The sequence below is a fragment of the Mauremys mutica genome, chromosome 7, assembly GCF_020497125.1.
Source record: "Mauremys mutica isolate MM-2020 ecotype Southern chromosome 7, ASM2049712v1, whole genome shotgun sequence".
Taxonomy (NCBI): domain Eukaryota; kingdom Metazoa; phylum Chordata; order Testudines; family Geoemydidae; genus Mauremys; species Mauremys mutica.
In genome coordinates, this window is record NC_059078.1 from 85,836,264 (window position 1) to 85,847,458 (window position 11,195).

The following is an 11,195-nucleotide window of genomic DNA, read 5'->3' on the forward strand; positions in this document are numbered from 1 at the left end:
TGGGAGAGCTCTCTTCCGCTGGCTTGGAGCAGCTGTATTAGAGAGCTTACAGTGGCCGCTGTAAACTCTGTAGTGTAGGCGTGCCCTAAATCTAATTCAGATAAGGGAAAGAGACTCCTCCCTTTGGAAAGAACTAAGGCCTTATCCACATGGGAAGGTTTTTCAGTATAGATTTTTCTACTATAACTATGCTGACAGGGGCGTGCACAGGAATTTAAATATCACTCTTTTTGGAGGGACATGTCCTGTGCCCCCACCGTGGCCCCAGGGCCGGAGGAGCTGTCAGCTCTAGCCGTGGCCCAGGGGCTGGAGGTGCTCTCTCTCCTTGCCAGGGCCCTAGAGCCACATGAGCTCGCTCTCACTGTCCTGAGGACGGAGGAGCTCGCTTTCCATGCCATGGCACTGGGGCCAGAAGAATTCTCTGTCCCCGTCAATTATTGGGAGGGGGGCCCAGGCCCCTGCTTGCCTCCCATTGTGCACGCCTCTGTATATTGGTATAGTGAAAGAATGTGTCCAACACTTCTTTGTTTATGCAAGCTTAAGCTACTTCCCTTGGGAATCAAAGGGTTTGTAGAAAAGGAAACTTGATTAAAACGGTCCCATTTGTAAGGAATCCAGAATGTAATGTAAAATATGTTAATCTTTGAATTTAGCCACAAAATTACCAGAGGATGTTAAAAGGATGGTCCCAAGTTGCAAAACTTGAATCTTGACTAAACCTTATGTATATATTTTATCTGGGGTTTTGTTTTGGACCCATTGGGAAAAGTAAAGACAGAAGACTATTTAGAGTTAAAAAAACAGAGATTAGCAGTAAAAAGGAATTATAAGTGAGATTCACTCAGGTGTGTGGGAAGCTTGAGCTAGGTGCTCTGCGTGGGGCTATGTGTGGAGTGGTTGTGTGAGGTGGAAGCGATCTCTGTATTAGCCCATGTAGGCTGGTGGGAAGTAGTTGGGGGACTGGCTGGAGGATGGCAATATTTCTATACAATGGCTCAAACCTTATGTGGGGGGTGCAGTGCAGCCTCCACAGTTATTCCAGCCTTTAGGGTGGAACAGCAGCTGTAAATAGTACTACACTGAAGCACCATGGCCTGCCTGCAAGTTAGGGGAGTGAATTCTATCCCTTTCCAGTACTCCTCAGATCCCCACAACCGTGGTGGAACACTGCTTGGGTGGTGGTGTGAACAGGACCAAAATGTATTCAACACCTGGTACAGAGAGCCTGATCAACCTAGTTTTAATATGAGTTAACCATGCTGTCTGAATCCAGTGTTAAAACTGTTTGGCCCTGTCCACACCAGTCCTAACCATGACTCAGGGAGGAGAGGCCTCAGGAAGAGCCGTGTTTAACTCTGGATGTCAGAAACAGCTCAGTTACTTGAGTAGACAGGACACCATCATAATGCTGTTTGATCAAAGATCTCACCTGCTGTGAGTACTTCCAGGGCTGGGCCCTATCCTCTTTTTCTCTCTCTCTCTCTCTCTCCCCCCATTTCAAGTCCCAACTCTATTTGTTTTCTTTCTCCCTAGCTGCTTTTCTTGCTTTTCCTTTATGGGTGCAACCAGTGCAAATCTTGGCCAGGTTTGATCAACACACACATTTCCTACCCACCTGTTGGAGTGCTAGTGCCGCAAAAAGAAATTATTTTTCTTTAACTTATGGAATTCAAGTGGGGCTGCCTAATAGAAATTCTAGTAGTTAGAATCCTTTACATGGTCTCAATTGGTTTTATAGTGACTTCTGCAGACTTCTGCTGGGAGATCGGCAGGCAGGAACTACTAGACCAAATTCTGTGTGACAGATGCAATACACTGGAAACACAGAATATTCAGAGATTATTATATTGAGATAAGCAGCAAAGAGTCTTGTGGCACCTTATAGACTAACAGACGTTTGGGAGCATAAGCTTTCGTGGGTGAATACCCACTTCGTCGGATGCTCATGCTCCCAAACGTCTGTTAGTCTATAAGGTGCCACAAGACTCTTAGTCTGGATCTGTAAAAGCAGCAAACACGGCTACCTCTCTGATATATTGAGATGTGACAAGTGCTATTGCCACATGGAGTATTCAAAGATTATTGCATCACCTTTATATGTTATATGTATCTTTATGGGCTGGCTAGTGATTGTATTCCTAGGTCAATGGGTGAGCGAAATGGTTCTAAACTAAATGCAGCAATTCAAATCACTGGGGAGTAATTAATGCAAATTTTAGTGCAGGTAACAAGTCTGTGGAAGTTTCATACCCAGGGAAGATAGTGCATATACTGTACCAATTTGTCCTGGTTCAAAAGCAGGGCCGGCTCCAGGCACCAGACGAGAAAGCACGTGCCTGGGGCGGGACATTGAAAGGGGCGGCATTCCGGCCAATCTTGGGGCGGCCAGCCCAGCCCTGCAGGGACACGGACCCTGGCCCAGGGGGCGGGCAGGAACTAGTGATCCCCGCCGCTCATCGTGCTGCCGGGCTTGCTGGGACGCGCCACTCCCAGCCGCCTGCACCGGCCTCCGCCTCCCACGCCTTTCTGAGCCCAGCCTGGCCGAGCCACCTTTAAAGGAGTGGCTGAGCCACCACCTCCTGCAGCCCCTGGGCACCGGAAAGAGGGAGGGTTCTGCGGCGGCCCAGTGGGCAGCAGAGGGAGGGTTCTGCGGCGGCCCGGCGGGCACTGGAGGGAGGGTGGGTTCTGCGGCGGCCCGGCCGGCAGCGGAGAGGCGGGCCCCACTGATCCCGGCGCCTGCTGTTTGCACTGTGCCGCGCCCCGCTGCAGTGCCAGCCCCGTGCTGTCTGTGTCGGCCCCCTCGGGGCCTGCCCGGCCGGGAAAGGCACCCCAAGGCCGTAGGGGGGAGCCCCTCTCGCCCGGCTGCGAGCGGGCTACAGCGCCTGGCTGCCCACAGGCGGAGGGAGTGGGCGGGTGCTGCCCTTCACGAGCTCCCTGCGGCTGCCATATTTTTTTTTTATTTTTTTTTGCACTTCGGTAGTCCGGCCACTTTTTTTTTTTTTTTTTTTGCCTGGGGCGGCAGAAAAGCTAGAGCCGGCCCTGTTCAAAAGGCATGGCAAACAAAGAACTGTAAACTATAAAATCAGACTGTACTGATCTGGGAACTGACATGAAACTGTGATCAACAGTGGCAGGCCATGTGAGAAGTGCCTGAAGTACTTTAATTTTATCAGCATCCCCATGTGGAAGATGGATGACTGCCTGGTAAATTAGATCTGCAAATACACTGTTTATTGTTTTTATTATATGTTTTCTCTGTAATGCTTTTGTTCTGAATAAGTAGTACTTTGATTTATGAAAGCTGACTGGTCACTGGTTAACTCTGTTATTGCTACTGAGAGAACAGGACTGCAGGAACTTAACTATAGTGAGACAGGCTAAAAGAAACACAATGAATTGCAGGAATCTGCAGCCCAAGACCCCAGTCTGGAGAGAGTGCATTGTGGGATCCCATCCCTGAAAGGTGATGGCTCGAGGCTGAGACCTAAACAGGGTGCCCTCAAAGAGGTCATGCATGGGTCAGAGGTGCAGTTACTTTGGGAACTGTGATATGTTCTAAAATCTAGCTGGCATCTGGGGAACCAGCTGGAAATTTTCAAGTGGAATTTCTACTAAGATTTACTTTATAAATATACTGGAAAAAAATCACCTCACTGCTATTATGTAGGTCCAGGCTTTCACCCTCCAAGAAATAAAAAAGCTGTTGGAATACAACTCTTGAATTTATCCTGAATTTAAGAGTTTTTCCAAAGTGAGAGTTTCACAGACCATGTAAGCTTCACATTTCAGACTGATCCTGCTACAAACAATAAGCTTATCAAAGCTTGCTTTAGACAGGGACGGCTCCAGGCACCAGCATGCCAAGCACGTGTCTGGGGCGGCAAGCCAAGGGAGGCGCTCTGCCAGTCGCTGCGAGGGCGGCAGGCAGGTTGCCTTCGGCGGCATGCCTGTGGAGGGTCCGCTGGTCCCGTGGTTTCGGTGGACCTCCCGCAGGTGTGCCATTGAATCTGTGGGACCGGGGACCTACTACAGGCAAGCTGCCAAAGGCAGCCTGCCTGCTGTGCTTGGGGCGGCAAAATACCTAGAGCCGCCCCTGGCTTTAGAAAGAGGAAATATACTTGTATTGCCAATGCAACACTATAGTAGCCTGAAAGTTTGGGATATCAACAAACTGCTACTTTTTTTTTTTTAAACTAGGAGTGGCAAATGTACACCTGACCTCTGAGAGCTGACATGTCTGCAGGTAATGTATGTTTAGGGGAAAGCCTGTGGGCAGGCAGGATTGTACCACATACTTCTGGACCCTCATTTCTAATAGCTGAAATAACATTTTTATTATGATGCTTACTGGGAACCCAATCCCACTGTCTTTGCTCAGGCAAAATTTCTCTTGAAATCAGTGGTGATTTTTGTCTCAGGAAGAACCATGTAATTAGACTCTGGGCTTTTATTGTAGATATCTCACTTAAATCAGTCAGGAAGTTGTGACGCAGGTTATGGGTTGGGTTTGAGGTTTTGGAATCCTTTTCTAAAAGTCGATCTCATTGCCTCGTTTTATTTCCTGAGTGTGAAGCCGTGGTGAAGAGTGGTGGAGTGTGGAGGAATGCAAGCCAAAATGCAGACTCGTGTCAGATGTAATGGGAGGATTTTCCTGGCTGTTTGTATAATCCTCTTTATGGGATACACAGCACAAGGTAAAACTGTGAATGGTTGTTATTTCTATAATCCTCTTTCTAAACTGTGTAGCATAGGCCAAGTAAGTATACTATTGATTTGAAAGAGTACTTGTAAATGGCCTTGAAGTAGGAATAATAAAACCTACTTTTTATAAAATTAAATCTTTTTTTGTTGTTAAACTTTCCATCAAGATAAGTTTTTGTATAATGCCAATGACAAAATTGTTTTTGACAAGTGGATCTTTTCTGTCCTCCTTATATAGACGATATATGTAGTTAGTATTAGTATTTATTTTATAAAAAACATTATTTAAATGATGGACATGGCAAGTTACAGAAGTTCTATATAAATATCTTAGCCAACTGTTTTTGTAGTGGCTGGAATATATCAGCATCATGCTATGATCATAGTAATCTACAGATTTTTCTATCAGCAATCTAAAATGAATCTTAATTTCAGGAAGTAAGAACTTTATTGGAGTTGTTTCAATCAACAGTGAGGCTAATAAATCACCTGCAGATAATATGTAAAATTACAAAATGTTACTTTGTAAAAGCAACTATGGTGCCCAATTTTGCCCTCATTTATACCCTGGCAACGCATTGACTTTAGTGGGTTTGTTTGGACGTCTAACTGATTGTTGAATGCAAGGTCTTAACAGTTAAGCAAATATTTGAGAAGATGCGTATTTCCTATATTATAGCTTCACTTGTTTCATGGGGAAATAGGAAATTTGTGTAAGTATGGGGAAGTTAAAGGTTTGATTCAATACAGCAAAAATTACAACACCGTGCACTAGAACAGTTAAAAGGAAATGTTGATTCACAATGACACAGACATTCTGTGTTTATTTCTTACAAGAGACATTTAGTTTTCAAGCCACATATGTATAATTTCCTGTAGAGATATTATTACAGTGATATGCATTAATTAGCTACCTACTGGTGTTTTCATCCTAAATATTGTTTTCTTTGGATGACTATTACCTGAATTTTTTGCACACAAATTACTTGGGTGTGGTACATGTTACTTTTTACATCTATTAAAAACAGACTTTACTTTTAGTAATATACAAACAGAAGAAATAACAATGAAAAGGAAAAGGTACTATGAGAGAGACGTGGAATAATGGCTATTCATATCTCTCCAAACACATTCTTTCTCCTGTAGACGAAATGTGTGCATCAGAAAATTGGAAGAGTGATTCAGTACAGTATGGTAATAGACAATGTTAAAAGGCACTGTAATTACAGAGAAAAGACATTCCCAAAGAACAAAATGAAATTAGACTAAAATACCAAAAGAAGGAGAATATAACATGAGGCTTCAGATGCAATTAGTTAATGACACCAGAAGAAGGATGAAAAGTTGAATCCTAAGTGTATTTTTTATGGTTTCAAGTGTTTCGTTTGTTGGTTTAATTTTTGTTTTGCTCCTCTGACATTTTTTTAAGAAAGCTTTTGCAGCGGAAACTTAGATGTGAATGTAGGTTAGACATTGTGAGAGGAGAGGAAGTGAAAGAGCATCTGAAGAGTGTTTAGTGAACATCTGCAGCAGCTACTTTCCAAGAAGTCAGTAAATACGCACTGCAGTCTACGCTATAGGGCCTTATTATTAATGGGCAGATCCCACAGGGAGAGTTGGGGAGGAAATCTCTGTGAGGATTCTTTAATGGAGATTACCTCAGTATTGTTCTGTTGAGGAGGTAGGTTACCTTTGGCAGATTCTGGGGGATCTGTTGGAGGCTAGGACAATCCACAGGAAGGCTCTGTGCCTCCACACCAACTCTGGCACCTCATAAGACAGGACCCATGCTTTCCACATTGTTATGTGCCTTTCCATGCTGTATGTGTTCTTTTCATACATGTCCATTTAATTCTGAAATCTACTCCTTTGTGTTGTCATAAGAGACATAGAAGTTCATCTAGCTGTTTCATATGGAATTTCTTCAGTGTTTGGAAGATGTGCCCATATGAATATAATATGAGATACAGGACTATTACTTTGTGATAGTACTGGTTAATTTAAAAATGACTTGTCAGAATTGTTTATGGTTGGGTAATCACTAAATATATACATATCATTATAACTATCAGCTTCCAGATCAGGAGGTCATAAAGTAAAATAGTCCATAATATTAACTACAGTAATTCATACTAATAATGTACGAATAATTTTATCAGGTGTTCCAGTGCAGAAAGCAAGATTCCAGAGGGTAAGATGCAGACCTGACATCTCGTCTGCTAACTGCATTGAAGAAAAAGGACCGTTGTTTGAAATTTCTGAAAGTGGAGCTAACAGAATCCTCCCTCCCAAGGCTGATCCATTTCTGTAAGTAAATGAATTGTCCTTTCAGTATTTATGGTTGGCATCAATAAGCTTTCAGTATTCTTAGCTACGGCTCTTACATCTTTGACTTTTAATGTACATAAGAACCACCATACTGGTCAGACCGATGGTCCATCTAGCACAGTGTCTGTCTTTCAACAGTGGCCAATGCCAGGTGCTTCAGAGGGAATGAACAGAACAGGGAACCATTGAGTGATCCAGCCCCTGTCTCATCCACTTCGAGCTTCTGGCAAACAGAGGCTAGGGACACTCAGAACATGGGGTTTCATCTCTGACCATCCTGGCTAATAGCCATTGATGGACCTATCCTCCATGAATTTATCTAGTTCTTTTTTAAACCCTGTTATAATTTTGGCTATCTATCTATCTATCTATCATCTATCTATCTATCTATCTATCTACTGTTATGCATTTGATTTTCCTTTGCATGTTGAAAGAGTATTAATTTTTAAAAGTGATAGTACAAACATGGCTAAGATTTTGACATTTACAATAGACTGATGTGGATGATGATCATATTTCATTAAAGTCTAAGGAGACAAACTGGTATATTGTATAGGATTTGTTAGAGCCAATCAGATCAATGCCAATTACATTTGGTATCTCATCTCACGCAGTGACAAATCCTCAGTATTTCTAATGAGGGCACAATCCAGCCCCCGTTTTCAGCAATACACCTAGCCACTTGTGCAATATTATATATGGTGATCCGGAACGGAAATACTGTTTCCTGATGTCTTTGATGATCAGCATATGTTCTTAAACCTGAGACTTGAATGCCATTATTTTAGCTTGTATGATCATAAATGTTGTTGGTCATAAAATTTCCCTTTAAAAAAAAATCTATTGATGGTATTTGACCTCCTTAGCGGTCAGTTCTCAATTTGACTGCATGCTGTGTAAAGTATTTCTTTCTATTGATCTAAATTCACCTGCCATTAAGGGTTAGGACTCTTGCTAATCCCGAGGAACGTAAACTCCTTAAGCAATGGATATAAGGATTTTTGGCCCAAAAGGGCACTTTACCAGGAAAGAAATATCTGTGATACCAGGGAGGAGTGGCTGTATTGGCCTTCCGAGACAAAGGCCTTGTCTACACTACCGGGTAAGTCGACCTAAGTTATGCTACTCCAGCTACGTGAATAATGTAGCTTTGGTCGACTTACTGTGGTGTTTACACCATGCTGCGTTGACAGGAGATGCTCTCCCATTGACTTACTTTACTCTTCTCGGAGTCGACCGGAGTCGACCGGAGACCGCTCTGCAGTTGATTTTGCAGGTTTTCACTAGACCCGCTAAATCGACCCCCGCTGCATTGATCCCCAGTAAGTCTAGACATGGTCAAAGCCTCTCCTGCCTATTCCCAGCTGAGAGCCACTCTTTTTTTCTTCTGGGCTGCCTTTAAGCCTCACTACCCCTCTTGGGTGCTGCTGATCCTACCACTGCCTCATATTGAGATAACCTGCTTAATACTTTCAAAAGACAAGCTTTGGAGTTTAAAATCATAACTTTGCTAGACACTAAAAATCATTATCTTAATAAAGACACTGGATTCATGGCTTATTACAACAATCTGTTACCCACTAAACCCTCTTTTTATCTCATGACTAGGGGTGTTAATGGGCTACTTCACCTTGAATGGTCTCTTAGTTGAGCATACATAGTTCACACATATTCTATCTGTTTGACCATGTATTTAGCTGTGACACTCTGAGTACATTTCCCAGACCTGTCTCTCTCACCAACCGAAGTTGGCCCAATAGAAGATATTACTTCACACACCTGGTCTCTCATTGAGAAAAGGTGCAGTTCAGTATCAGCTGATGAGTGTTAAGCAGAATGGGACAATCACATTTGTCTTTATGAATAAATTGTATTGTAATTTTTCTCGTATTTTCAGGATGAAGAGATTTCAGGAGCAACCTGATATTTTCTCGCTTTATGGTGAGGAATCTGGATCTGGGGCTGACGACATACCTGAAACAGAATCAGAATCTGGGTCAGGAATTGATTACAATGTTGAGTATCCTAACTTGTCATCTTCTGGCTTGGTGCAAAAAGAGGAGTTGAAGCAGGAACTAACAAATGAAGATTTAATGCTGTAAGAAAGAAGACTTTATCTCTATCATGATGATTATTTACAGCACTTCTTCTATGTTGTATAACTAAGTGATTAGTCTTAGGACAAACAGTTTTATAAAAATTATAATCCAACAAAAGTGCCTTATAATCTTTATTGCTTTTCTTCGCTAAAAAAATCTTTGTTAAATGTGACCTTACCTAAATTTATATGTGCATTTTATATCTAAGCTTGGGATGTTTCTGAAATCATGGGAAGATGGAATCTAAAAGATCCATGATAGTCTTGCTTGAGACAAATATTAGTATAGAAAAGAAAATGACTGGAAAATATTAGGTATGTGTATTCAAGCAGCAATCCAGGAGTCACAGACATACAAAGTAATGTAACTACAAGTAAACTTCCCCAAACTTTTTCTTTGCTCCTCCTAGATAATTTTCCATATAAAGTACCAGTAAGCTTCTTTGTGAAATTAATTGTTTGCTATTATAAAATGTATTCCATATTACACAATAACTAATATAATGTTACTTTAATAACTGGACTTTTTATAACACCCAGTGGGCCTCAATACAATATATAATATAATTTTGGCTGTTCCTGTTAGTATAAATGACATGGTCATGTAGGTCCAAGAATCGTGACTCCTTCTACATTCCTTCTGTGTGACTATTATTAAAAGTGGTTAAAGAACAACTGCACTTGTTATATTTTAAATTTCTGGCTGAATATTTTTCCTTATATTTGCATCTACTCAGTTCTAATACTATTAAAATTTTAATGTAACCAAATACTGATTTTTTTTCTTAAATGCTGGAGTGAGTGCTCAAAAATATGGGTGGAAATGAGCAATAAACAATTTTGTTTTCTAGTAGCCTTCATGAAAAAAGTATCGAAAATACACTAGCTGTGAAAAGGTTATAATCTGAGGCAAAATAAATCCATGGCTACAGAAAATGCACCAATTTTGAGGATTTAAGATCTTTCCATAGGTTTTGCCAGATTTTAAGCTATCTTTTAAAATATAATAATTTCTAGCCCCTCCAGTTGCTGATTACCCACAACTTGCAATGAAGTCAGAGTGAATTTTCCCACTGACTTTATAGGAAGCAGTATTAGTTTTAGAAAGTGCCAGAGACATTCTCTCGGCTGACAAGGACCTGGAACTGTTTGCCCAGAAGCCAGGCCAAATGCTTTTATGTTTGATTTTGCTACTCTGATAGAAAGAGAATCTTTTTTGTATTTCATATGAAATAACCCTCCTCCCCATCACACTCAATTTCCCCACCCCTTTCACATTCTATGTTTTCAGCCCATCCTCAGAAAAATCAGTAGAGTCCTAGAGTTATCCAGAAGAAGGAGATAAAATCTTATAGTCTACAAGGAAGAACAACATACTTGGTAGTACTGACAACTGCTTAAATTAATTATTAATACAATTTTAACAGGTTGGATGAAGGTTTATAGAACAAGTGTCACCAGTCTTTTTAGGTGTCTCCCATGATGACACCCGCCTTTTAAATAAAATGTAAAAAACTAAAACAACCTCTCTATCCCAGAAATAGCATTAGAGGTACATGATATTCTGTTTTTAAATACAAAGCCAGTATTGTTCTATGGGCAGTAATATAAAGGAGATATCTGCTGTGTTTACTGAGGTAACTGCTTCATTCAAAGGACCCAATCCAGCAAACCACTTAACTGGGTGAGTAGCCCAAGTCAGTAGATCTTCTCATATGCTTGGAGGTCAGCATGTGTTTAAGTGCTTTGCTGGATTGTGGCCAGAGTGCTCAACACCTTGCAGGATTGAGCCCAACGACAGCAAAACATGCAGAAGATAACTGTGTATACCAAGTAACATTGCCATCTAGTGCTGAAATGACATGCCTACATTTTAACAAGCTAAACTTTCAAATACCCAACATATTCCTCATCTAAAGTATTTGTTCCAAAACATGGAATAGAAAATAGTTGAGTACTATATCTAAATAAATGGCACATTAATGTCTTTGTATAACAAAGTGTTCATAATTCCAGATGTACGTTTTATAGAAATTTAATGATTCTCAACAATTAAAGATGACTTGAC

At 41.3% G+C, this 11,195-nt stretch overlaps 1 protein-coding gene across 1 annotated transcript; it reads left to right on the plus strand.

Moving 5' to 3' along the window:
• The first annotated feature begins 4,560 nt into the window (after positions 1-4,560).
• On the plus strand, positions 4,561-9,980 carry SRGN (serglycin). Its single transcript, XM_045022593.1, has 3 exons — positions 4,561-4,694; positions 6,861-7,008; positions 8,927-9,980. Exons 1-3 carry the CDS (start codon positions 4,604-4,606, stop codon positions 9,129-9,131), a joined length of 444 nt encoding a protein of 147 aa, XP_044878528.1. The 5' UTR covers positions 4,561-4,603; the 3' UTR covers positions 9,132-9,980.
• Positions 9,981-11,195: the final 1,215 nt, after the last annotated feature.